General features: G+C 37.6%; 1 protein-coding gene and 1 pseudogene across 4 annotated transcripts in view; both read right to left on the bottom strand.

Annotated features, from left to right (window-relative positions):
* POU6F2 (POU class 6 homeobox 2) overlaps positions 1 to 26,444 on the bottom strand; it is a 503,614-nt gene extending 477,170 nt beyond the window's left edge. For all 3 annotated transcript variants that reach the window (XM_010364247.2, XM_010364248.2, XM_030932918.1), the window contains exon 1: positions 26,295 to 26,444. Coding sequence is in view for 1 of the 3 variants with exons in the window: in XM_030932918.1 (XP_030788778.1) it covers positions 26,295 to 26,399 (105 nt within the window). In the remaining 2 variants the exon portion in view is untranslated. The remainder of the gene's footprint in view (positions 1 to 26,294) is intronic.
* On the bottom strand, positions 12,212 to 13,787 carry LOC104663113 (annotated as a pseudogene). Its single transcript, XR_748095.2, has one exon. The product of XR_748095.2 is annotated as an argininosuccinate synthase pseudogene (transcript).
* Positions 26,445 to 27,658: the final 1,214 nt, after the last annotated feature.

Genomic DNA, 27,658 nt, shown 5'->3' with positions numbered 1-27,658 from the left:
ATCGACATCATATCACCACCACCACCACCACCACCATTATCACCATTTCTCCCATGGCATCAGCAGCTCTGGTCAACAGGTTGACCATGCAACCTTTAGGAGATAGCTCATACATGGTCTTCCCACATATCCTCATCTAAAGTAGATTTCCCATCCTCAATCATAATTCACCAGCTTAGTAATAATATTCATTTCCTTTCTGGTGCATATCACAAACTGAGAGTCTCCTTTGTTTTTTCTTTTTTTACTTGTTTCTCCTCTGTTTGCTTGTCTACAATGCAATCTAGGTGAGAACAGGGACCACAGTTATCTTAGTAATCTTCTATCCCCAGGATAGATGCCTGGCTCATAACAAATACTCGATAAAAATCACATGAATTAAATAATACAGCACCTATTATCAACTCTTTGTTTCTAAACTCTAACCCAATACAAAAAAAAAAAAAATCAAAATGGCCTGTGTCAAAGAATGCTCTTTCTAGTATATTTTGTCTCATTATGGAAATTTGATACTGCTATACCCATAAGTCATTTTAAACTATTTACAAACGATGTAGGCACAATCAAGAACATCAAGGTAGAAAAGTGACCTGATAGGTCACACAGGTTAAGAGGTAAGGAACTATTCACTCACAGACATCTCTCTCACCTTCCCAATATGAATTTCCATGGTCAAATTAATCTTTAAGGATAATATACTGTAATGCCACGAAACTCATTTTAAATGATAAATATTGCATGATTACTCACATATTAATACCTAGGTATGAAATCAGTTACAGATTATTTGAACAAACAACACTGGGCAGGTCATTTTTAGCTTGCCAAGGACCAAGGTGTTGGGAGGTCTAAGGAAAATGAAAGGCCACTTTATTGATAAGGAAGGACCAACCGTGCACAGGAGACCGTGTGCATGGGGCAGAAAAGACGCAAAAAGGACAGGAGTGGGAAGACAAGTCTCTGTTGACCCTGATCCTTTCTAGATACTCTATAAACAAAATGTCAGAGTGTTTTTGTTCCATTTCAACAAATATGTTTGAGCGACCCAATTTATAGCATTGGGAGAAACAAAAATCGGTCTTGAGGCCAGGGCTATGAATGCATAAGAGAGATTAATATGTCATTATAAGTTGTGTGTGTGTGTGTGTGTGTGTGTGTGTGTGTGTGTGTGTGTGTGTGTGTGTTGAGAAAATGGAGAGGGTGGAAATGTAGAAGAAATGAAGAGAACATTTAGCAGAAGATAGACACTGGAAAGCAGTCTGATATTAGTGGCTGTTGTGTAATAAATATTGGTAAAAATATTGTATTTGCTTCACTAGACAGTCCAAGTGATCACTACAAGTAAAATCCTTACAAGTGAATCAGTGTTAAACAGTAAGAGGCTTCCCATTTAGAAAAGCACACATATTCTGAGGATTTTCCCAAGAGTATATCTATAAGCTTCAAGTAACACAAACAGAAATCTGCTGGCTCAAGGCCAATCTGCTTAAACACTGTGCTCCAATGTCCCCCCAGACATGCTTGCTGGCATCTGGAGAGGAGAAGCATTTAACTCCACTTGACTTACCCTAACTGACCCTTAACTGTCCACTGTCCACTTTCCTTAGCTTGCCATTCACAAAGACGACTTACAAAATGAACTAAAATGAGAATTGGTTATTTTTCCAGGTTTCAAGTAGCTCCCTTTAAAAAAATCTCTCATTACGAACAGAAAAGAAAAAGTTGTAGTACCTACTTTAAGGGAACAAAGCAAGTACAATTCATCTTTGGTAGCATGAGACAGGATAAGACAACATATTTGTTCTATGCCATCATGCCTAGGAACATCTCATAACCAGACTGACTCTTGAATTGATCCCCTTTTCAAAATGTACGTGTAATAAAACGGTACTCCCCAACAAAGCAATAATAAATCTAAAAGTGGGCTTTCAAAATATTAATGTCACAGCATTACTAGCAAAAAAGACTGTTAAGCACAGCATTGTTATTACAATAAGCACATAAACTTGTCATTGGATGTGTCGACCAAACAGGAGGCCCAGGGTCAGTGAGAGGAGTTAGGCATGGAAAGGTTGTGTAGTTGTCACCTCTGCATACACAAGGATGGCTAGCAAGGGCTTATTTTAGATGGGAAAAAGTCTATGGTTCCCACAACAACAGTAACTTAACCAGTTACATATATAGTATATTATGACATGAAAGTTGACACCACATACAGAAAAACTAAATACTACATATGCTTGAGGGGTACAAGTTATTGTTGCTATGGGAGCTGTAAGTTCTGAATGGCAATAAAAATGGAATAAGAACCACCTCAACAGCCTTGGATCGTGCCTTTATGAAAACCTTGTGCATTCATACACTTGACAAATCTTTATTGAGTGCCTACTATGTGTAAAGAATTGTGCTACAGGCTGTGGGAAAATATGGCCCCTGCCTCCAGTAGCTAATAAAAAAAGTATCCATTGGGACCTTACAATTTTACAGGAACTGAGAGAATTCCTCCCTCTGTAGCCAAACAGTATATTCCACATTTTTCAAATGTCATGTAAAGAAGCCTATATAGGGGAGATGCTATTAGGATCTACCCCCAAATGCCTTCTACTTAACTCCAGCATCTGACTCCTGAAGCTAACCCTCTAGTGCCCATTGCTATGTTCTCCACTGTTGAGTCATTAAGCATAATTGTTGGTCTACCCTTTCCTCCCTTGCCCTCTTCCAACTCACCCTTATATCAGCTAATGTGATAAATGCCGGCTGGGCATGGTGGCTCATGCCTGTAATCCCAACACTTTGTGAGGCCCAGGCGGGCAGATCACGAGGTTAGGAGATGGAGACCATCCTCGCTAACACGGTGAAACCTGGTCTCTGCTAAAAATACAAAAAAAAAAAAAAAAACAAACAAACCCAGGTGTGGTGGTGGGCGCCTGTAGTCCCACCTACTTGGGAGGCTGAGGCAGGAGAATTGCTTGAACCCGGAGGCGGAACTTGCAGTAAGCTGAGATCATGCCACTGCACTCCAGTCTGGGTGACAGAGTGAGACTCCGTCTCAAAACAAACAAACGCAAAAAAAAAAAAAAAAAAAAAAAGTGATTAACGCCAAGAATATCTTTACTGCTTAAATTTTCCTAAAATTCTCCTTGCATTGAAAATACTTTACAGAACATGTCAATACTTATTGAAATTTGTTCAGATCTCCTAATGGCATTTATGTATCCCATGACATCTCAATAAATATCAAAATACATATATGTCTACATATAGGTATGACTTTTTAAAATGAGATCATATTGTATGTGATGTAAACTCCTCTCACTGGGACCTGAGCACTGCAACCCTATCTTCCTGACTTGTTAAAATGCACTCAAGTACACTTTAATCACATAGGACAGCTGAAACTAGATAAAGAACCTGATTAAAAAAAAAAAAAAAAAACCTGTACCTGATAAAGAATATGGGAGAAGATTCCCTCCACCACCCCAATCTCAGGAACTTGCAAGGTCTAGGAGATGTCACAGGTAATTTATTAACTATAATGAGGAGTAAAGCGATACTTAACTGCATAAATTGTTCACATGACTGTTGAAAATGGGCTTGAGGGGAGATAAATAGAGGAGGGAAAGAGAAAAGACTTGATCATTTAAAAATTCTTCAGAGAAAATAAATGTACATATAAAGATAATTTTGCAAAGAATATTATCTGTTTTTCCCATTTTTCTAAATCAACAAGACCTTATGCTTAGAGACCAGTCAGAAGTAGCTTGAGAGTTGTGATGTAAGTGCCCAGAGAACAGGACTCAGGACTCATCCAGGTTTGGCCACTGCCTTTGAACAAATCAGTTAATCTCTTTGAATTAAAACAAGGGTCTCAGGTCAGCTGGACTTGATAATCTTTTTCCTCTAAAAATTCCAAAACTGTATGAAATTCATCCTTCTTCAGGGAAGGAGCAACTTATCACATCTGCTTACATGTACCCATACCCGCCATCAGGCCATAACAGCTGGGACCTTGGTGTATCTGGAGGGCCAAGAAATTTGCTTAACAAATACTCAGTAAGCATTTGTTGGGTGAATGAATTTTTTTCACCATCTGCAAATGTTCGTATTTGGTGGGTCTAGGTTCAAGGCTGTGTGCTGAACACATATCTACATGGAGGTAATCCCCTGGAGGTCATCATCAGGGGAAATAGAACACAAGCTTATAATAACCCTAAAAGAAACCAAAATGTGGATGCCAAAAAGAGGCACGATGTGCTCTGAGGATTCAGATGAGGCCAGACTGGTCAGGCAGACAGGTAGAAGATTGCTGCAGGAGCTGTTGCTTCAGAAGGATGGACAAGATTTAAGTAGACAGAAATTGTGGTGGAAGTTTAGAGATAAGGAAGAAAGAAACTGCAGATGTTTGAGAAAACTGCATAGTCTAGTTCAATTAGACTAGAGTTTAGAGTCTGAATTGGAGGAGTGAGAGTACAAAAACAAACCAGGAAAAGACAGGACGTGGGGCTTTGCATTACCTTGTGTTTCAGAATAGGGAAGAATGCATTCAAAGCCATGTCTTAAGGAAATTATCCAGAATCTGGCTCAATGGTGAACAAAGTCAACACACAGCAGGTGGAAATCTGGGTTAGAGCAGGTGGAAATCTGGGTTCTTCTCCCAGTTTCAATGAGAGCCCCACTGCCTTTGTCTGCTCTACATTTGGGGCTTCTGAAGTTAAATTTGTTTGAAAAAAAGAAATGTGTGAAGGTCACTGATGTACAGAAAACATAGGAACAGGAAGACTAGAGAGGAATTACGTCAGTAATTCAGGCAAGAGGAACAAAAGTCTGGAAGGGAGGGTGGTAGCAAGACTGGATAAAGAGATTTTTCACCCCAGATAGATTCCATGTGCTCTCTCCATTCATTAAATGTGGGGGGAGTCAAGGTGACTGAGGGCCCAAGATTCAGTGAATGGAAGGCTGTCAGCCTTTGTGGAAATAAGCAAGTCAAGAGGTACAAACATAGAGTAAGCCTGCTTGAACTTGAACCTCAACTTTGCCACTTTTTCGTGTTGAGATAGATACTCAAGCAGAGTTCTTAGAACACTGTCTGGCACACAGTAAAAGTAAAAAGTAAGTGCCATTATTCTTTCAGGTGGAGTGGATTTGTAGGAAAGATGCATTTAGCATCCAACATGATGCTTGTGAAGGGAAAGTCATGGATGTTTTCTAGGTAGATATGCTCTAAAAAAGTGGTCAGGGTTGCAAGGGAATGAAAGAATAGATAGAAATAATAGTTGAAGTTACTAAAGCTGATGGGAATACAGAAGAAAGAGAAGAACCTGTGAGCAAACCTTGGGAGTGCCTCTTTCTGGAGAGGAGGAGGACGCAATAGCAAGTTAAATAAATAGAAAAGAGGTAAGAAAACTAGGAGTAGACAGTTAGGGTCAAAAAGAGCCAAGCCCTGGCTGGGTGCATGGCTCACATTTGTAATCCCAGCACTTTGGGAGGCCGAGGTGGGCAGATCACCTGAGGTCAGGAGTTTGAGACCGCCTGGCCAACATGGTGAAACTCTGTCTCTACTAAAAATACCAAAACTTAGACAGGCATAGTGGCAGCTGCCTGTAATCCCAGCTACTCAGGAGGCTGAGACAGGAGAATCACTTGAACCAGAGAGGTGGAGGTTGCAGTGAGCTGAGAACACGCTATTCCACTCCAGCCTGGGCAACAAGAGCAAAACTCTGTCAAAAAAAAAAAAAAAAAAAAAAAAAGCCAAGCCCCTTACTAAGGAGCTTCAGGAAACATAACCAGCAATATCTCACACAAAAGGCAAAGATAGATGAGCACTTCCGTTTCTTCTACAAGGAAAGTTTAAGTACTGAAGAAGCAAGAATGTGAGGATAGATACAAAAAGAAGTAAATGGGTGACAATAATCAGATTAACTCAAGTACATGTAGTGTTTTCTGTGAGTCAAGCACTGTGCTTCATTCTCTACATGAGTTGTCTTATGTGTAATTCTCACAGCAACCCTCTGAGGTAGTGATTTTTATAACTCTTGCTTCACTGTTCAAGAACTGAAGCACAGAGGAGCTAAGTAAGTTGTGCAAGGTATAAAAGCTATAAAAGGTGATGGGCCTGGTATTCAAAAGCTTGCAAAGAATTGTGCTAGAGGCTGTGGGAAAACATGGCCCCTGCCTCAAGTAGTTAATAAAAAATTATCCATTGGGACCTTACAATTCTACAAGGACTGACGGAATTCCTCCCTCTGTAGCTGAACAGATATTTCAGTCCTCTCTTAACCACTTAGCAATATTGCCTTGAAGATGCAGGAGAAGCAAGTGCCAGAAAGTGGGCCAGTGAGAAAGACAAGTTTCAGAGGTCAAATTCTTGGAAGACAGCTTCTTTAACAATATCTTTTCTAATTAAGTTGTCCTGGTTTGTATAATTCTAATCATTCTCCAAGACACAGAATGGATAGATGCTCACGAATTCCCAAGGAATCTCTGGAAAGCAACTTAGTACTTCTGATCCCTTTTTAAAACACAAGTAATGGAGGAACATTGAGCTATATAGAAGACACCTCCGAAATTAAGCATTGGGTTTCAAATTCTATGGTCAATATAATGAATATGCATGACTTCCCCGGGATTTCTGCAATACATGGCTTTCCAGGGATTTCTTCTGGGGAAATGTTTGAAAAACTTTCGATAAGAAGATCTGAGTTGATCAGTCTGTCAATGGGGATTCTTGGAAGTGAAGGACTGGGGAAGTAAGATGGCAGCAGGCTGTAGAGGGTTTAAATTCACATTAGTGGGTGGGTGAGCAGAATGACAAGATACAAAATGGCAGGTTTTGAGGTTTTATCTGGAACTGAGGGCAGTGTGAATTGGAATGGGAATTGAAGGAGTGGGGAGAGCAAAGTCAAGCTATGAAGTGAGGAGGGACTGAACCAGGGAACCAGGGAGGGGAACAGTAGTGGTAAAGAAAATTGGGAAGTGTGGAAAACGAAACAGAGCCAGCTAGATTCTCTGATCACACAACCGTTCTTTACTCAGAGGATCACTGATTAGCACCTCCACACTCAGGACTGTCCCCAGCTCTGCTCACCAACCCTATCATGGGCATGGTGAAGAGCATTCATGTATATCAGCCTCTAGTCCTGCTCTGCCCCCATACCCTGGGTTCAACAAACTGGCAGACACCTTGTTTCTGTGCCCAGAGCCTCATTTGCACCCTTGTCCTGGCAGCTGGATTTTCCTAGTTCTTCCATGCAGAATTATCCTTCCTCCTCTGGGACCTGCAGAATCAATTCCCTGTTTCTCCTCACTCCCTCCTATTCCTCTTACCTCCTCTGAAACCCACTGAGTACCAGTCGTTATACCACCATGACACAACACTGTTTTGCAAAACCTCTGCCTCTCCTGCCTGGCTTTCCTGACCAACTGAGTGACTCCTCACATTCACCCCATTCCACTCTGCTGTCTATTTCCGATTTCCAGGTTGTCGATTCACTCAGGTACATCCATGCAGCACTCTTGCAGCTTAGAGTTCCCATGTTCTATAGAAAGAGATGACATGATATTTATCCAAAGCTCAATGAATATAGGAAAATTGAGAACAACAAAGAAGAGTTGGCACTAAAAATATTGACGGTTTTGCCTTTTTATTAGCCGCAGACATTTTGAATTCTAGGTGGACAAAAGGTTTGTTCAGCCAAGTGGAAAAATCACTTCTAGGAGAGATAAGAAAATGAATATTAACCACAGCCGTGAAAGGTACTAAGGAATGACTCAGCTAAATTTTGCCTCCAAAGGGAGAAGCTCAAGCCCCTGAGAACATGTTACTCCTTTGGACCAGCAAGAGGCCAATGCTCTGAAATATGCACTCAGAACACCAGGCATGTTCTTATTCCACAGAATGCTATGTTGATGCATTAAACTTGGAGTACTTTACGTGTTTCACGAGCTTTGACTTCTTGAGAAAAGACAAAAAAAAAAAAAAAGGTTTCCATATAGTATTAAAAAAAAATATGAACCACTGATGTATGTGTGTGTGTGTGTTTAAAACCTGAAATTCAAATATCAGTGTTGGTCAGTGTCAGTTCAAGTGCTAGACATATTTTCCCTTAGGTTATTTCTGGAATCATAAACTTAAACCTGCAACCCCTGAGAAATCCCCATTTCAGTCTCAGACATTATTTCTGACATTTTTAGATACCATTTTATACTTTATAATATTACACAATCCTAATTTAAAACTTGAAAATTATAACCGTTATGCATGACACTCATTCAAATAAATGAAACCAATCAACACTGCATTTTTTACTGATCTAGTCTAAAATCTTATTTTCTTTTTACCTTTGCCTATATTCCTTTTTCCTTAATTTTTTATACAGAAGAGCAATCCCTATTTCATTAAAATGAATATATAGAGGTATTTATGTATATGTATAAATCATCTTCACTAGTGTGTTGAAAATTGAGCTGGAAAACCAAGAAAAAATTAAATGTCAAGTGATCAGATATTACTATTTGCTTATCTTTATACAGAGAAATGAAAAATAGTCCATTAACATAACTTTACTTAGACATTATTTTGAGAAAATATTATTCAAGAACCAACTAGAGTAGATCCTAAACTCAAGTCACTGTTTTCCAAGTACTACCAAAATAATCTCTTTATTCATTATATTTTATTATTCATTAACTTTGTCAATTTGTAAGTACGCATGAAGCTGCCAATTAACATACTCTTCTGTGGCCTTTTGTATTAAAAGTTTTAAAACATGATTTGAATAATACATTTCCCAGACTGTAGAAAAATGAAAATTATTCACAGTCACTTGTACTGCATAAAACATTGCTAAAGTGAATAGTAACACAGTATTTCCACTTGGAGTAATATTTCAGGGACTATGTTTTAAAGGTGACAAAGTGTTAGTACAGATTTGTTTTTGCCACTAAACAAACAGAAGAATACTTTCATGAAATCCCGGAAGACAACGGTACATACTGTATAAGCGGCTTTTCAGTCATGCTCCTTTGGACATGCCTTGTTTATCTGATCCCCATATAACTTAAAATCTAGTCGATGCAAACTTCTGAAACACAAACTCTGTGTCCTCATTCTCCACTCCCCTTTGTCTTTTAAGATCTGTTACAAAGAACCTCGTGTCCCCCCCTTCACGTTTTAAGATTCAACATTATGACTTGCTAAAAATAAGCGTGTGCTGGATACCATGGTGGTGGCTGCTTAAATTAAATGTGTTATGCAGTATGAATAAGGAACCATGGCTGAGAAGCCCTTTCCTTTTAGACATCATATGAAAATAGAAAATGACTGTTTTCAAGGATAGCCTCATTTATACACTCCGAAATGAAGCTAGGAGCAGAGCACAAAAAACAAATTCCCAGACAAGGAATGTTGAGAGAGAGCAAATGGAGCAAAGGCAACTCGAGGCTTCAAAACCACTTGAGACGAGCATTCTACTGAGGTATAAATTAGGAGAGTGACAGTTGTAATGAAGCAGTCATTCGAATCATAGTGCCCACTATGCTCCCACTACAGGCCAGGACATACCTCTAGAAAGACTTAGGAATTGTCTGGGAAGTAGGAGATAAGGGGAAGGAGTAAGATGCTGAGTATGAAGAGAAAAAACAACCTGTGTGGTCTCCAGCAATGCTTTCAACTCTTTACCTGTTCTAAGATGATTATGGGCCAATTCCGTTATAGAGAAGGGAGGGAGGGGGTATGGAGACAGAAGAGAAAATGTTATACAGTTAGAGATGTGTGTGTGTGTGTGTGAGAGAGAGAGAGAGAGAGAGAGAGAGAGAGAGAGAGAGAGAGAGAGAGAAAGTGAAAGGAAAAGAAACATCTCTGTACCAGTCTAAACTGAAAATACAGAAAGCCCGTAATTATATTCCATTCAAGCCCCTTTGCTTGGATTTTCAGTCTGACAATGGCCTCAATAATACACCAGTATCATTCTTTCCTGAAAAAATTCGCTGGAAGGAATTGCCCAGATAAAGAAAGGTGGGAGGCACTCTGTTCCTGTGGTCTCAGGTTTTCATGTGAACACACTTCTCACCCTTGCGAGGAGCAATTTTGTATTACATTGGTGCATGATAAGAGTGTGACATTCATGGCCTCTAGTTCTATATGTGAATTCGATCTTTTCCCTCTTTGTCCCACTCCCAGTAGGAAGCAGAAACCCTGGGTAAAAGGGTCTCTTCATTAGATCCAAACTTTCTGTTGGTAGACTGTCCCAAGATCAAAATGCAGGGCATGAGATGCTAGCAAACTAATTTGGTTGCAGATCTAAAGCCACAGTTTTCAATGAGATCTATAAGTATTAAATGAAAACAAACTCAGAAATTAGAGAAAAGGTCTTATTTATTGTCCCTTGAAACTCTAATAGAATAAAATGAGTGCATGAGGCACGTATTTACCTTTTTATTAATGTATAATGGTAATTCTTCCTAAACATAAATAAATAATTGGTTAAGTCAGGGACATACTCTTCTGTTCATTTGTTCATAAACATATTAATAATTTAAGCCCATAATTTGTGCTGAGTAATCAAGTTAATGTGCTGACTTTAAGCAAATAACCAGGGGGCAGCATAGTCTCTTGTCTTCAATATTTCCTTTAAATCTCTATTTCTTATAAAGATTTGGTCCAACTAGAAAGAAAGAAAACCACCAAGAAATATTGAAGGAAGGGAAGTGTGAATAGATGAGAAAGAAAACCACCAAGAAATTTTGAAGGAAGGGAGGTGTGAATAGATGAAAAAACCTACCAAGATCTTAATACACAAAATCTCCAACTCGTATCCTTGTCTACTGTGTTGGATTCTAGCACACATCTCTCTTTTACTCCCTTTCAAAAGGTTCAACCCAATTTCCCACATTGCTGGGCTCTTGCAGGAGATGGTATCAAGGCTCAGCTTATCTGTTTGAACAATGACCATGTCTCCTCCCTGTGATTCAGAATGATCATTGAAAGGAGGGATGCAGGTGTGGAGAGGTGGCGGTACAAGATGTAAGATATATTATATTACAGGCTCCAGACACGAAAAGAAAAAGAACAGCGCTGTCCCTACCAAGCATTATGTTCCTTTCTGATGTTCCAAAGCAGTAAGTGCTTTGTTGAAGATCATGTTGATTTATTTCACCAAATCAGCATTTTGTTTCCTAACTATATATCCGTGAGGTCTGGCAGGGCTGAATCATTTGTAAAAGCGAAAGGAGATATTTAGGAGTACACTCTATTTGGCCTTACATTCAAAACACACAAATGCAAACAAGATTACATTTTGTGAACATTTCAAACTACTAAGCAGAGATGAAAGTTCTCTTTTTCAGCCCCACTCCATCTCCAGGGCCCCAATGTTTAAAATCCCATTTGAAAGGAAAAAGGTGAGTTGAAAACAGCCAGATAAAAGATGCCCTTTATTGAATTCAATTTCCAAAAACTGATATTGAAATATGAGAAATACCGCAGGATTTTTTTAAGTTTTCCAAAATTTGTGTTAACATGTACTTTTTTTTGGTAAAATCTCTGACTTCATATCACCATAATCCTTAATGATACAATATAATTATTTCATAAAAATGAGTTTAGAAGTGCCAACATACATTTGGCTGGAATTTTGTTGAGTTTTTGTGAAGGATGGATGGAGAAAGCAAACTTATCTTGCAAATAAGTCGAAATTGATTTCAAATTTAGACAAGAATCTTAATCAGTTAAAAGATGATAGATAGATATAGAGATGATAAATGATTGACAGAATGTTAATTTATCAAAAGATAAAAGAGTTTCTGAGGCTATGAATCTCAAATAGTTCAGACTCCATCAGCATTTTAAAAGATATGAACCTGTTTTCAAGCCTTCCCTGAAATTCCTCTGGGAATTTTCCTTATACACACACACACACACACACACACACAGAGAATAGTGCCTAATATATATACACACACACACACACACACACACACACATATATATATATGTGTGTGTGTGTGTATATATATCCTACTGTGTGTGTGTATATATATCCCTAATATATATATATACACACACACACATATATATGTGTGTATATATATCCTACTTCTCTCTCTCTCTCTCTCCTAATTCTCAGGATATATTTTATTTGTATAACCTGTATATGCGTAAATAGGTAAACTCTCATATGCAGAAATGAGAATTAAAGAATACTTATTTTTTTTTTAGTGTATCTTTTAATTGTCATTTTATAGCTCCCCACCGCAGCTGCCCCCCACCCTTCCCTTCGGTGACAACACAACGTCTGCAGGCTTCAGGGGGACCAGGGAACAAAGCTGGGGCCTGGCAGCCCCACTAAGCTGCCAGCCAGGGAGAGCAAGTCACAATTACAAATTATCACAACAATTAGCGCCTGTACTTGGGGGAGCTGCAAACTGAGAAGGCCCCAGCTCCTCAATGTACAGGGGTCTATTTGGCAGTGACCTTGCTCTGGAGACGATGATATTCCTTCAGCCTGAGGGAATTGATGTTGATGAACCCGGTGGCATCAATTGGCTCATAATCACCCTGCACGTTCATGCTTACCAGCTCCTCGTTGTAGAGAGACAGTGGGGACTCCCGGCCGAGGATGTACACCTGGCCCTTGAGGACGGACACCTGCGCTTTCCCTTCCACTCGCTCCTGGGACTTGGCAATGCAGTGACGGACAAATTCACACTCAGGGCTGTGCCAGAAACCGGTATACACCAGCTCAGCAAACTTCAAGCCCAGGCCTTGTTTGATTTTGCGCACTTCTCGTTCCATGGTGAAGGCCTCGATGTCTAAATGAGCGTGGTAAAGGATGGTGCCTGCTGGGGTCTCGTAGATACCTCGGGACTTCATTCCAATGAAGCGGTTCTCCACGATGTCAATACGGCCCATACCGTGCTTGCCCGCGACTTCGTTCAGGTACATGAAGAGCTCCAAGGAGGTCTGGTGGGTGGTGCCATCCTTAACGTTGGTCACCTTCACGGGGACCCCTTTTTTGAACTCGATCTCGAGAACGTCAGGGGTGTTGGGGGCTTTGGCCGGGTCCTGGGTCTTCGTGTAGAGACCTGAGGCGCTTGGTTCTTGGGGTTCTCCAGGATTCCAGCCTCGTAGCTGATGTGCATGAGGTTCTCGTCCATGCTCCATGGGCTCTTGGGGGTGACCGGGGTGGGAATCCCATGTTGCTTTGTGTATTCCATCAGGTCACTGCGGCCCTTGAACCGGTTGTAGAATTCGGGCATCCTCCAGGGAGCAATGACCTTTATCTGGGGGCCAGCGAGTAGCAGGTGAGCTCAAACCGGACCTGATCATTCCCCTTTCCCGTGGCGCCATGGGACACATACTTGGCCCCCTCCCGCTGGGCGATTTCCACTTGTTTGCGGGCGATGCAAGGCCTGGCAAGAGAGGTGCCCAGGAGGTAGCGGTGCTCATACAGTGCGCTGGACTGGATGGCCGGCCAGATGAACTCCTCCACAAACTCCCTGCTGACATCCTCAATGAACACCTTTTTGGCCCCAAGCTTCAGTGCCTTCTTCCTGGCTTCCTCGAAGTCTTCCTTCTGGCCAATGTTGGCCACGTAGGCAATGACATCATAGCCTTGTTCCTTCAGCCACACGAGGATGCACGAGGTGTCCAGGCCGCCACTGTAGGCCAGAACCACGGAGCCTTTGCTGGACATAGTGTCTGGGATTGAAGGCGTGAGTTCCTGGCGTCTGGAATCTGTCTTCACCGTGCAGTGAACCACTCGGGCTCGGGCAGCGGTGGCAGGCGGCAGAGCAGGCTAAAGAATACTTTTAACAGATATTTCCAAATCAGTTCTTAAAGGCACTCAAATAATTTATCCCTAAAAAATTTCTTCCGGCTTTGAGAAACAACGTGAAGCAAATTGCAAAAATTATTAAAACTGATCATGAAAAGGTGAGATTTCTCTCAAATGTTATTTTATAATCCCAAATATCTATTCTATTATGTAACTTATGAAAACACCTTAGCTTATTTTATGGCTGCCCTATTTACTAAAGATGATAATTTTAACAAAAGAATAGTTTTAATTATTAAACAATTAAATAATTATTCTTTAACCAAAGAATAATTTATTCATTCATAGAATTTATACATCTCTGTACTCAGATTACCTTACAAGTCTAAAGGCATCTGACTGTGACATGGGGCACTTACAAACTTATTTGTGAAAATAACTTGGGATACTGTATTGAAAGTCGGCCGCATCTAAAGGTGTAGCTCATGGAGGACTGGGACATCAACTATTTGAGGCTAGTGTGGCTCCCTAGCCTCCAAGTTAGGAGCAGCTCTTTGACGAAAGCTACCAAAAAGCACTGATTTGCTCCTCCAGCCTTCCACTCCCCAACGGGTCTACCATTTTACATTTTACAAAAGGATCATCTTCCAGGCCACCATGTGGAACCCAAGTACCACAGTTATTGATGGCAACAGTAGGAGGAGGAAAAGGAGGAAAGGAAGGAGGAAGGCAGGGAGGGAGTAAATGAGGTGTTGCTGTCATGAAATCAGCTTTCATAAAGAGATGACACTTTTCACAGGTAATGTTAAGGCCATGTTTTAATTGTGTGATTTTGCATATGATTAAGGACTTACACCTGGCCTCCAGCATTCTCAGGACCAATTCCAGCTTTGCCACTTACTGTCCTGTGAGGCCTTGCACCACTTGCTTAGCCTCAGCCTTCTACTTGGTAAAGTGGAAATAACAACAGACCTGGCCTGAGGATTAAATTATACCAGCAAAGTGCCTGGCACCTAGTAAGTGCTCACTTATTGGTAGATTATTACTACTGTTGTTTTTTGGATGGGTAAATATTTAGCCCTTTTCTGGATGAAAAATGGTATTAAACATTAGATATTCAAGGAAGTTTACAAGAGCCCCACTGAAACACATACAGACACACAGGGATACATGAAATGAATACCAGGTTACATTCCCTCCATTCCTCTTCTGCTATTGATTTATGATTGGTGGGGGGCAGGAGGGGTTACATTGTTCAATTTTTATAGGTGTATTTTCTTTATTATTTAAAATAACAGTCATCCAGTTTAAGAGGTACTGTGATAGAGTGCACTAGAATCATCTGTAAAGCTTTTTAAAAATACTCATACCCAGACTCCACCCAGATAAATAGAACCAGAATTTATGAGAATGAGTCCTTCACATCAGTAGATTTTTAAAGGTTGCCCCTGGTGGATCTACAAGGCAGGCAGAGAAAAACAGTGGAATTTCAGAAAATGATATGAGTTCAAGTCTCATTTCTTCCACTCCTTAGCAATATGGCTACAAATAAGATACATAACCTCTCTGAGCCAGCTTCCACTTCTATAAAATGGGGATGATGATCTGTATCTACTTCTAAAGTTGTGGGTTTCAAACAAGTTCATTAATATTAAAGTCATACTCTGCAATTTGTTCGCAAAAGCCCGTTTTAAGCTCCAGGCAAAGAAGTCAGCTACTTTAAATCTATAGATGAAGCTCACTTGTCTTAGCATCTGTTAGCATCTGGAGGGAGGAAACAAGAGGGAAAAAGAACACACCTACAGTTCCATAGACTCGGTTCTGGAAGTCTGTGTAGGGAAAGATGGCATGGTCAGCTCACACTCCCATCTCCTATTCAAATATAAGATTTCATTACCGCCTGCGTTACTGTCTTCTTGGTATATGTGAGGTAATGTGATTAAAGAGAACGAGCAAAGTCATATCCTAAAAGAAACGTAAAATATAACTTTTCACATTCTCTGAAATATTTCAATAATGTACACTTTGTCTGCCTTCTCAAAACCCTAAATATAGTAGAATTCAAGAGCTAAGTCTCATTAGTTTTGATTCAGCCCTGCTTGTGGCTGCATTATTTAACCTGTGAATCAGGGTTGAAGGATTGGTCTGACAATATGAAATATAGAAAACAGAAATTTAACTGACGTTAATTACCATGAATTTCTTCTGGTCTCTTTTTCACTAATCTAGATACATTAACTGAATCATGCATTGGAAACATATATCTATGTCAATTATCTTAATAAACAGCATTGAGGCTCATGGAAGAAAATAGCTTAAGCATTTTGTTCAGTTGTTTGGTGGCTTGGAGCAAACATAAAGGTTTTCAAGTCATAATGTGTCTGACTGAGAACCAGCTCCTTGTGCCACTCTCTGTCATTCTTACCTCTTTGTTACTAAATACAATATTGTGATCTTTATTGCTATTTTAATTGTTTTGAGTGTTCAATATAGAAATGATACATCTCTTTTCTTGTGGCATAAAGCTACTCTTCACTTTTAACATTACACTTAACCTTCTCCCAGGAGACACCATTTATGAGTTCTTTTGCTCAAACAAATCTTTTTTTTTTTTTTTTTTTTTTTTTTTTATTTATTTATTTATTTTTTTAATTATACTTTAAGTTCTAGGGTACATGTGCATAACGTGCAGGTTTGTTACATATGTATACTTATGCCATGTTGGTGTGCTGCACCCATCAACTCGTCAGCACCCATCAATTCATCATTTATATCATGTATAACTCCCCAATGCAATCCCTCCCTCCTCCCCCCTCCCCCCTCCCCATGATAGGCCCCAGTGCGTGATGTTCCCCTTCCCGAGTCCAAGTGATCTCATTGTTCAGTTCCCACCTATGAGTGAGAACATGCGGTGTTTGGTTTTCTGTTCTTGTGATAGTTTGCTAAGAATGATGGTTTCCAGCTGCATCCATGTCCCTACAAAGGACGCAAACTCATCCTTTTTTATGGCTGCATAGTATTCCATGGTGTATATGTGCCACATTTTCTTAATCCAATCTGTCACAGATGGACATTTGGGTTGATTCCAAGTCTTTGCTATTGTGAATAGTGCCGCAATAAACATACGTGTGCATGTGTCTTTGTAGTAGACTAATTTATAATCCTTTGGGTATATACCCAGTAGTGGGATGGCTGGGTCATATGGTACATCGAGTTCTAGATCCTTGAGGAATTGCCATACTGTTTTCCATAATGGTTGAACTAGTTTACAATCCCACCAACAGTGTAAAAGTGTTCCTATTTCTCCACATCCTCTCCAACACCTGTTGTTTCCTGACTTCTTAATGATTGCCATTCTAACTGGTGTGAGATGGTATCTCATTGTGGTTTTGATTTGCATTTCTCTGATGGCGAGTGACGATGAGCATTTTTTCATTCAAACAAATCTTATTTGGAAAATTCTGAAATCCTTTATGGTAAGAGAAATGAAACTTCTCAACTTGTTAGACTGATTGCAGAGACTAACTTATTTTTAAAAGCTAGATCAAGAGAGAATTGGTTAAATAAATCACTGTATATCCATAAAAGGGAATACTACAGAGAAGGATGCAGATCTATTCATAGTCACATGAGAAGAGGTTCAAAATGTTTTTTATATGTGAAAGTAAGTTACAGAACTCTATGTATAGTATAGTTCTACTTGGATTGTATAAGGATTGCATATACATGCATAGAAAATCTCTGAAAGGATATATAAGAAATAGTTAACAGTGGTTATTTGTGGTGAGTGGAATCAGGATACTTTACTTTCCACTTTATACTATTCTGTGCTATTGAAATGGTTTGTCATATGCAGGCAATACTGTTATAATTTTTTAGTAAAAAATTCAAAAATACTCATAGGAGTCTACCATGTAACTAACTCACTTCAATCACATGCATATAAGAATTGTGTTAATGTACTGTCACTTTTACTCAGATGTTCCACTCTCTGCCTGAACTAGTTGTTTAAATTATATTTGATAAATAATGGTAGAAAAGGAGAAAGCAATTGCAGTTGATAGGTTTCAGCACTAGTACAAAGGGAAGTACATTGCAAAGCAAACAGCCCCCCTGTTTTTGCAAGGAAATAACTGCAATATTCATACGTTTGCAGTTTTCCGATCGACTATGTACTCAAATTCTTACCATAAACTTGATGTTTAAAAGCACAAAGTACTATGCAGGAGGCTAAGGTGGGAGGGTCTCTTAAGCCCAGGAGTTCACAGCCAGCCTCAGCAACATGGCAAGACCTCATCTCAAAACAAAAACAAAAAAGTTGCAAAGTATTTTTCCATTCTCAACCAGGTTGAGAGGAGTATTTTAAGTAAACATCTACCGTAATTTTTTCAGGTACTAAGATTGAAAACAGAGACAAAATATTTTTAGATTATTAGAGGTTAAATAGTCAAAGATTCCTAAAATGTTTATAGTATGTCTGTGAGTGTGCATGTGTGTTAATGAATTAGATTGCTAGACTGCCTCATTTTCATTTTTACTCTAAATTCTTTCATCACTAGAAATCTAGATATAGGTTTGTTTACAAACAAAAAAAGTTTTCAGGAAACAAATCACAACTTTAGTTCTTGAATCTAGGATTAATACATTACCTAGGAACAATATAGGACTGTTTGGGATTTGAGCCATATTAGCCTTTGTTCCCAGAGACCTTTTGAATATTACTACAAACACCTCTTGTATTAGCAGTTCTAGAAACACACCAAGAAATGCACCTAAGAATGTGTAAAGACTCACTTTGTTAAGGAAATATTGAAACAGAGAAAATGAATACAACAGAGATTTACTTTTAAGATCCTTGAACACCATCTGCTGATATGAATGGAGAGAAATTTACAAACTTGGCATTCTTATATCACAGCCAAACTTTCACAAAACTCTTATTTTTCCCAACTTCTGACCTGGGGCATTTCATCCCACAATCATCGCTTCTGACTACCATTCAACCAGCATCTTGTCAAATCTGGCTGCAAGATTAAGTTTCCCGATTCGGAATTCAATATTGTAACCCTAAGGATATAAGATTCAAGCTGGAACATTCTGGGTTTTTTTTTAATGGATAAAATTGTTTCAGCCCAAAGACCACAGTTCGCCCTGGCTATAATGATGAATCATCAGGACTGACACTAAGTGAAATGAGTTTGATGTTCTTGGTTGTATATGTGCCCATTAAGCAGCATTTTACATTTGTCCTAACTCTCAACCTTTTGGAGAAAAGGTTGAAAGAGACTTGTTTTCTAGTATTATTTGAGACTTACAAAATTAACTAGCTCTGTCTGAAGCAAGTTTGGCTTGCCATAGTCCCTACTATTGTGTGTCCAGCTCCATTCTTGCCCATTCTGCCCTTCCAATTTGGAGGAAAAGAACTGAAGATTTAAGAAATATCTACTTTTCTCTCATATTTCCTCAGTATCAATTATGGCTTCTGGTATCCTTGCTTCTGTCTTAGTACATTATTTACCTTTTACTCTCAACAAAAACCTACTTCCTTTAAACAAAATCTGTATATGAATTCTCCACTGAAAACTAAGCTCCCTATAAATGTTGTACTTTGTCCTTTTGAAAAGGAATTTGCCTGGGTTCTGATCAATGCTAAAAACACCACTTAACAGGTATGCAATCTTTTCAAAATATACCTGTTTTTCTAAGTTTTTAGGTGTTAGAGATAAATGTTTTCTTCCAAAAATAGTTTTAAATTATTCATCAAAAATCAAAGTCATAAAATATGCAGAGTCAGCATCATATTAAACTCCAGAAATAATAAGTGCTATTGCACAGCATCGGAGCCCTGGTTAACCTCTTGTAAAAAGCTCCAAAGATTTAAAGAAAAGTTTTCCTTAATATTGAAATTTGCGTACAGCACAAGCACTGTGAAGCCTTTTCTTAGACTTTGTTTTTTAATTCTAGTTCTCCTGTGCTAACGTATTGTTTTACTGTATTTTTCGTGTGTGATTTGAATTGCTAGGTGAGATGAGGTAAGCTTACAGAATAACTTAGAAATATAAACTAAAGAAGCAAGTATATTGGTGAGTCTTCTGCTACCTTTCTGCTTTGTTTTGCTCGAGGTCTTGTCTCTCTTTCCAGTGCCCTTTCCTGCCTGGGAAGCCCACAAAGATTCACTTTTCAGTTATTACTCATCAAACTGACTCTGGTTCACAGTGGAAAGGAGAAGAAAAGCTGATGGAGAAATGGCACTGAAGAAAGGGAGCAAAATGTCAGAGCAGTACGTTTGAGCGACTATATTCTTTTCATTAAAGGTGTCAACACGTTTATTTGCATCTTTGACCCTAGGACTAAGGAAGTGCTGGAAATTATGTGGGCCCCTTTTCCCACGGGAAAAATATACCTCCTAGGTGGGGGGAAGCCTGAAAATAGGTGAAAGTTAGAATACTCAGTTGATCTTCAATTTTTTTTTTTTTTTTTGTCTTATGGTTAGAAAAGCACTGTTGAAAGGAATAGGGTTGCATTTCACCTAGAATCAGTGCCAAGTATCAACAGCTAAGGTCTGTCTTTTGAAGAAAGAGTCTTTCATATCATGAGGGTTTTAAAGCTACTGATAAAACAAAAAGCTATTTTCTGAAGACCAGTCAACCTGAAAAACAAGTGTTTTAAACCCTAGAGAATTTCCTTTAACGTAAATAATCAAAGATGTTTTCAATTATTTTGCTGTTACCTACATACAGCGATTTTACATTTATGAGAAGTGCTATCCCTGAAATAACAAAAATATTATCATTTATAAATGGGGTATAGAAAAATAACACAAGCATACAGCAAACCAGGAAGGAATTTTTCCAACAAAAATTAAGCAATATTCACCATAATTGGCTCACATTGTGGAATTGGGAAAAACAAGAAAATAATAGAAAGAAAAACAAATCTTTACTGAAATGTAGTGATAGTGTTTCACTCACAACCTCTTCTTCAAATTGAGATGCAGAAGAAATGTGTAAAAAGCAAAACTGGTACAAATCTTCATTACAATTTTGGATCAGTTTAAGACAAGATGGCTCAACCGAGCAATTTACATAGGCTAACACAGCAAAGCTTGACTCGGTAATTTACTTTATTGGACACACATTTCACCTACCAAAAAAAAAAAAAAAAAGAAAGGAGCGAGGGAGGAACAAAAGAAGAAAGGAAGAAAGGGATGTAGGGAGGGAGGGAAGGGAAAAAGAACATAAATCCAAGTTTGAGATTACATATAGAGCAGCTATTATCTCCCAAGTAAAGGTTTGGCCATAAATTACAAATTAATTTAAAAGTTATGTAATTTGGATTTTCTTTTAGTGCTCAAATTAAAGTCAATATTTATCTTTTGGCACATTGTTTCTTCAAGTCTGATCCTTTCATGTTTGCACTTTATGTCACAACTTTATTTTCTATTCAATCAAGCATTAGAAAAGAGTAACAGCTTGTACAATATCACAATGCAATTGAAAAGTGAAGTTTTTCAATATTTGCAGACATGTTAATTATATTCCAATTTTCATAGCAATAAAGAGAAAAATACTTGAAACTGGTAATATGCAGTTTACATAGCAAAGAAAAGGTCAATTAAGAAACATCCTTCACTACCTCCGAAACAAATGCTATAGATTTTACACGCAGGAAACTTATTACGTGCAAACTTTCTTTCGTAAGCATTTGTATTTTAAAAGTTGCAGCCACCTCTCTGCATATGTTAGAGGTAAGAATCAAAAAGTGTTAAGTTCTTAAGCATTGAAAATGATACTTGAATCCTATAGTTTCATTAATTGACCTTAGAGATAGAAAAGAAAATTTAGTTTCAAGACTCAAGTTCATCTAATTTTTGTTTAATATTAACATTATTGTACAGTAGTATTGCTATGTTGATAAATTTTACTTAAATGGACAAAATTGACTTTATCATTTAAATGTCTGCTTTAATTTTAAAAAATTCTAAATGGAATAAAAATTAAGTCCATCTGGTAAAATGTAAAATGTTAACATAAGACTTTCCTATAAGTATGAATGAAATATTAAGTGAAGCTTTTTAGGTTAATAAACAATACATACTACAAATTCAATTTTGGTGAGTCCGGCACTTATCAAAAGAATACTAGCACCAGTATTTATAAGAAAGAATAATCCTTAATTAATCTGTATTTTTTCTAGTATACCATTCATCCATAATACCTTGGGGAAAAGGTATTCTCAATAAAATTCAAGCAGTAATAATTTCACACTCCCAAAATACATAAATTTGTTGAAGCAATCTGTCAGTTTCAAAAATATCAGCATTCACACCCACAAAAATGACTTTTTTTAAGAGTCTATGGGAGTTATGCTTTGCATGAGTAAAACAGGGTTAGGTTAGCCCCAGTGTTTCATTTTTATATATAAGGCATGAATATCAGTCTAAATTGACTGAGGGCAATCTTCAAGTGTGTTATTTACATCATGCCAATGTCCCCCCTCCCTAGGCCACTTGCATCGCACATCAGTTTGAGCATATTTTAGGTAAGCAAATTATTATTAAATCTACATTAAATACTTTTTGGAACAAGGGATTATACCATCCATGTAAAATTAATTGTTTTTATGCTATAACAGTGAAATATTTGTGTTTTAAAATCTCCATATGAGAAAACATACATGGAGATACTGTTAAGCCAAATGCATGCATACACACTGAGCACTGTCTGAGACATTTGCATTAGTCTTCTGACGTACAACTTTACAACACTTCAAATTGTCGAAATGTACTTTGAAAAATAAAAGATCCATTGTACCAGTAAGGGAAATTGTAAACAGCTTTTTATTGTACTTCTAATGCTATTAAAATATAGAATGCGTGGTCTCTTCTCTCTTCTAGTACTTTAGCAATGTCAACTGGAAGTGCATCCATGATCACTTTATCCAGCTGTCTCTCTCCCACTCCCAGCAAACTCTCAGATATACTTGATAAATATTTTCATCTAATTTGGTTCATCTGTTGTTTTTATTAACAACTAATTTAATATCCTCTGTTCTGCAATATTTGCAAAAGTCAGTCTATAGACGTGAAGCCAGCCGGGACCCTCAGGCCTGTGCATCAGGATGGTGGGCTGGCTAGGTCCTCTGGGGACAGCAGTGCCAGAAGGAGTATTGGACACAGTGACCCGACTGTATGAGATGAGAAAAAACAAAAACAGGAGGTCCGCAGTACTGATGAACTAATCTGTCACTCACAAGCTCAGGTCTGCAAAAAAAGAAATGAAGCACTAAACATTTAATGGCCATAAGAGATGGAAATGCAAGTCTTCATTTCTAAATGATAATCAAACCCATGATCAGAACCTGCTTAACTGTGTAATTGAATTGAATTGAAAATCATCCCCTGGATAACAATCCATCCTACGTTCAAGGGGTTAGGAAGCTAACTACAGGTAATTGCTATCAGAAATCTGATTTGATTTCCAAAAATTGTGTGAATGAACCAAGTTTCTTGATCTTGATATACTAGGCAGGGAGTTTGTTCTTCCAAGTACTAGACTGCTTAATTGCTTGCTTGGGGGAGGAGAAATCCTGGGGGAAAGGCATATATGAGCAATTTCTACTCTGTGAAGCCAGTGCTGTGTCCTGAGCTGGATCACGGCCAGAAACACAGAAAAGTCTACTCTTTCCTACAGTGGAAGCAACTGTGGATATTTCATCCTAAGAGTGAATGAAAAAACCTAAAGCTCATACTTCACAGGAATCTTTCAATATTCTGACTGAAAACTGGTTATTTGCTCCTCCAACCCAAAGTCATCCAGGAACAGGACTCAGAACAGGAAAAAAAAAAAAAAAAAAGACAAAAATAATAATTATTCCAAAATGTATTTGAGAAGAAACAAACACAAACATTTGCATTATTAAATGGGATTGTTCACACCTGCTGAGTAGATATAAGATGATATTTAAGTCAAGAGCTAAAAAATAAACCATCTCTTTCTGATTTTGATTGACAGCAGAGCAATAAAAATTATTTTCACAATCTTTTCCTTATTGTTAAAAGTAATCATTTGAGTAAATACACTGTGCTATAACTATTAAAATGAATTCATTTCAAATATGTATAGCACCTTTCTTTTTTATATTTCTAGATATGGTTTCCATATAGACTTTCTGACTTTTATCGTATGCGTATAGGGCAATATTCTATTTTTCTTTCTTTTTAAATACTTACTGTTTCAATTTCAAATAAAAAATAAGCATTCTAGTTTGTACATTTTTAGCACAGAAATGTTTACAACCTTCAGCACAATTGCTTTTATAATTTACTGACTTGGTATTTGAGGAGTTTTGAACAAATTATGAGAAATAACACCTTCAGAAAGCATGTGACTACTTTGATGCAACTATTGGCAATGTATTCATAAGTCATTAACATGTAGAGTTCTTAGACATACGGAACCTTTAAAAATTATACTAAAGAATACATATAAAATACAGAGCTATGTAATAATAACTAATTTTAAATCCTGACAAATTAGAAGTTAAGTCTACTATCTGTAAAAATATATACTGATTCCTTTTTTTAACTATATACCTGAGCCTTTAAAAAGTATATACCTTTACAATTGATTTCCAATAAACAATACTGAATAACAAACTACAAGTGACTTTCCTGATTTTTCAGCAGAAATATATAGAAAAAGGAAATCCTATTTCTTATTAGAGTTTGAAGCACAGTAATTCTGCACAGTATTAAGAGCCATAACTATGCCATACAGAAGACAGAACCTGCAACCTAAGAAAAGTTTTATTAAACAGGACAAGACAGTGATTAGGGGCTCAAGTTTTATTTCAATATGCGAAAGTCATCCGCTGTAACAGATATTTATTTCATTCCCTACACCACTATTATTTTAGCTGTATTTGATATATTTGCTCATCAGTGAATACTTACATTGAAACAGGTATTAAGAGTATATAAAATCAGTTGATATATTTTCTTCTGTCTACAGACTTCACTTTATATATGTCTATAGAACAAAAACCACGTTAAAGTTTTAAAAAATATTTCTCTGTTGAACCAAATATCTACTTCTTTTAAAATAGTGTGAGCCTGTGAAAACATAGTATTATGTATTTGACATTTTCCATCTAAAAATACATTATGAAGCAAGCATGCTGGTATTAATAAACCATGTGCTTTCAGAACCCTGAAGTGCTTTTCTATAATTTTGTTGAAAACAGAATAAGATGACATATTTTCCACCATGCTATTAACATACAGCAAACAAATTTTATGTCATTGCCTTGCCAGCTTGTCTTGATTGGAAAGTGTACCAAAAAAAAAAAAAAAAAAAAAAAAAAAAAACTTTTAGGAGTTTATAAATATTCGTGAGCATAGTCTGGTTTATAAGTTAACAATACATAAGTAAACATAGATAACTTAGAAAAATTTAGTCAAAAATACATTACAAAAAAAGAAAAGAAAAAGAAACCATGTATATTTCCTTTTTCCTCACCCCACCCCCATCATAGTCAGAAAAATCACCCTTCCTCTGCAGCAGGGTACTATCCTTCCTTTCACCACTTTAGTTATCTGAAGGCAAATGAAAATACAACGATCCTTTTCGTCTTCTGATTTAGCTTACAACGCAAACATTTTAACACAAGCATAAACTACTGACTTCACAGAAAGCACCAAACAGAAAGAGCAAGACTCACTGACCCATTTGGAAGACAAAGACGACAGAGCAGGAAAGCTCTAAAAATCAGCTTGTGAGGCCTCTGAGAGATATTCTTCTGGCATTTCATCACAGCAGCCCCAGACCAGCTCACCTCCCTGGATACAAGGAGGAGGCACTAAATAGAGCTGTTTATTAAAGCTGCTGTGCTGGATTGCATTAGGAAGCACGAGCAGACCACCTGGACCTTTCAGATTGTGGCAGTGTTTAATTTGCAGCCTGCCCCTCTGCAGCAGCCAAGACTACTACTACATTCACCGGGCTCAATCACACATTATCTGGGTTAGAAGTCAAGGCACATGTATCTATATATTTATATTTCCGATATGGATAAAGTGAGAGAGGGAGAGAGAGAGAAGGAGAGAACACAATCAAAATAAAAATATTGAACAGCATTAGAAAAATTTTAACTACTACCTAGAAAATCACACTTGATTCTCTTCTCGCACTTTCTTTCCTTCGGAGATCAAAATCTAAAAAGAAAGCAAATTTCTAAAATAGACTTTTAAGAAACATTCAGATCAAATTATAAATTAGATTTATCCTTCAGTGTTTTTGTTGTTGTTTTAGTTTTTGTTTAAAAGGATCACATTGAAGTTTTAAGCTGAGGTTTCCCTGGTCAGATTTAATGGGTGCCTTTTGCCTTTCGCACTTTCAGCACTACACTGGCAGGTAGCTGAAGATACAGATAGAAAGATGGTACTGTAAATATGAATTATGTGAATCATATGGTGAGACCCTTGTGGAAAAAAGGGGAGTTGAGAAATGGCTGACTCCATACCTGACCAATTACAGCTTGCATGGTCCCCGTGTCCTGCTGCGCTGAGAGATCGCAATCCGTCATATGTTGTCTTTGAAAAGGAGAATGGGGGTTTCTGGCATGCATCTGTCAATCAACTTCTGCACTCACAACCATCACCAAAAGCAAGGGGAAAAAAAGTCAAGCTGCTCCACCAAATAGGATGAAACTGTCATGTGACCTCCGGCAGACACGCACACACACATTCACTACCTCCACAGAGCGTAAGAATTTTCTGTAGATATGAAATGACATTGACAAATATCCAATACCAAGTAAATAAAGTGAGACAAACAGCTATTCACCAAAGACAAAAACATGGGCTGTAATCTTCCGCTAAAGGTTTAACAAACCTATGAGGATTATTTTTAATGCTCTAGAAATCTATGTTTAAAACAAAACAAAACCAAAATGAACTATCTCATGTGAGTGTCCATTAAGACTTTGATTTTTGTGCTACTATATACATTTTTAAAAGTATAGTTAATTGCTGTAGTTTTCTTAATGGATCCCTAATGATTTTATTTTTAAAATCTCTGAATGACCTTTTGATAATATGCAGTTATCTTTCTTGTTTTATATAAAGACACCTTTTCAGAGAAGCTTGAAATGTTAACTGTTACGTAACAGACACCCTGATATTTGTGGATTGGAAATGGACATAGAAAATAATCCATGTAAACGATGATGACCACTCTAATATAAAATATTCAAAGTATATAAATAGTAGTCACTAAACTTTCTATCTTCTAAAAGGTAAGGGGATGATTTACTTGCAGTTCATCTAAACTGATGTAATGTGTTTTTAATGTGATGACAACTATTTTAAGTTTTTAAATTTAATTTTAACTATCTGATTCCACACAATCTAGGGACAGATTGCTAATGTATTATGGGTCAGTTATTGTTAAGGGTGACAAGAAAATAACTTACCAGCTTTTTAACCTTCCTAGGCTAAAGACCGGAACCTGACTTTCAAGACAATCCTACAGGTATTGTAAAGTTGCTCTCCGAAAACCCAAAACCGTAAACACCGTCCATTAACTTGGTGGCTTTGTGGCAGTGAAGAACGTTTGCATTGTCTACTTTTTAACTGAAGTTCATTAGTTAGTATACTGTCCCTAACTTTTCAAAAAAATGTGTAGGAAAACCTTGTGTTAATATTAAAATGAAGATTTTTTCGGGGCTATAAACTCATGACAAGTCGGGGAGCAATGAGAAATATTTGATACAGAATATATACTATTATGTATATTATTGCATAATATCCACTGCTTGAAAATTAATCAAAAGGGACTTCAAGTAAGAAAAAAATTTTTTTTTCAATATTGTTAAAGAAAGCTTTA

The sequence above is a fragment of the Rhinopithecus roxellana genome, chromosome 6 (genome assembly GCF_007565055.1).
Source record: "Rhinopithecus roxellana isolate Shanxi Qingling chromosome 6, ASM756505v1, whole genome shotgun sequence".
NCBI classification, from domain to species: domain Eukaryota; kingdom Metazoa; phylum Chordata; class Mammalia; order Primates; family Cercopithecidae; genus Rhinopithecus; species Rhinopithecus roxellana.
The sequence above is the reverse complement of the archived record's forward strand: the minus strand, read 5'-3'. Positions and strand labels throughout refer to the sequence as shown.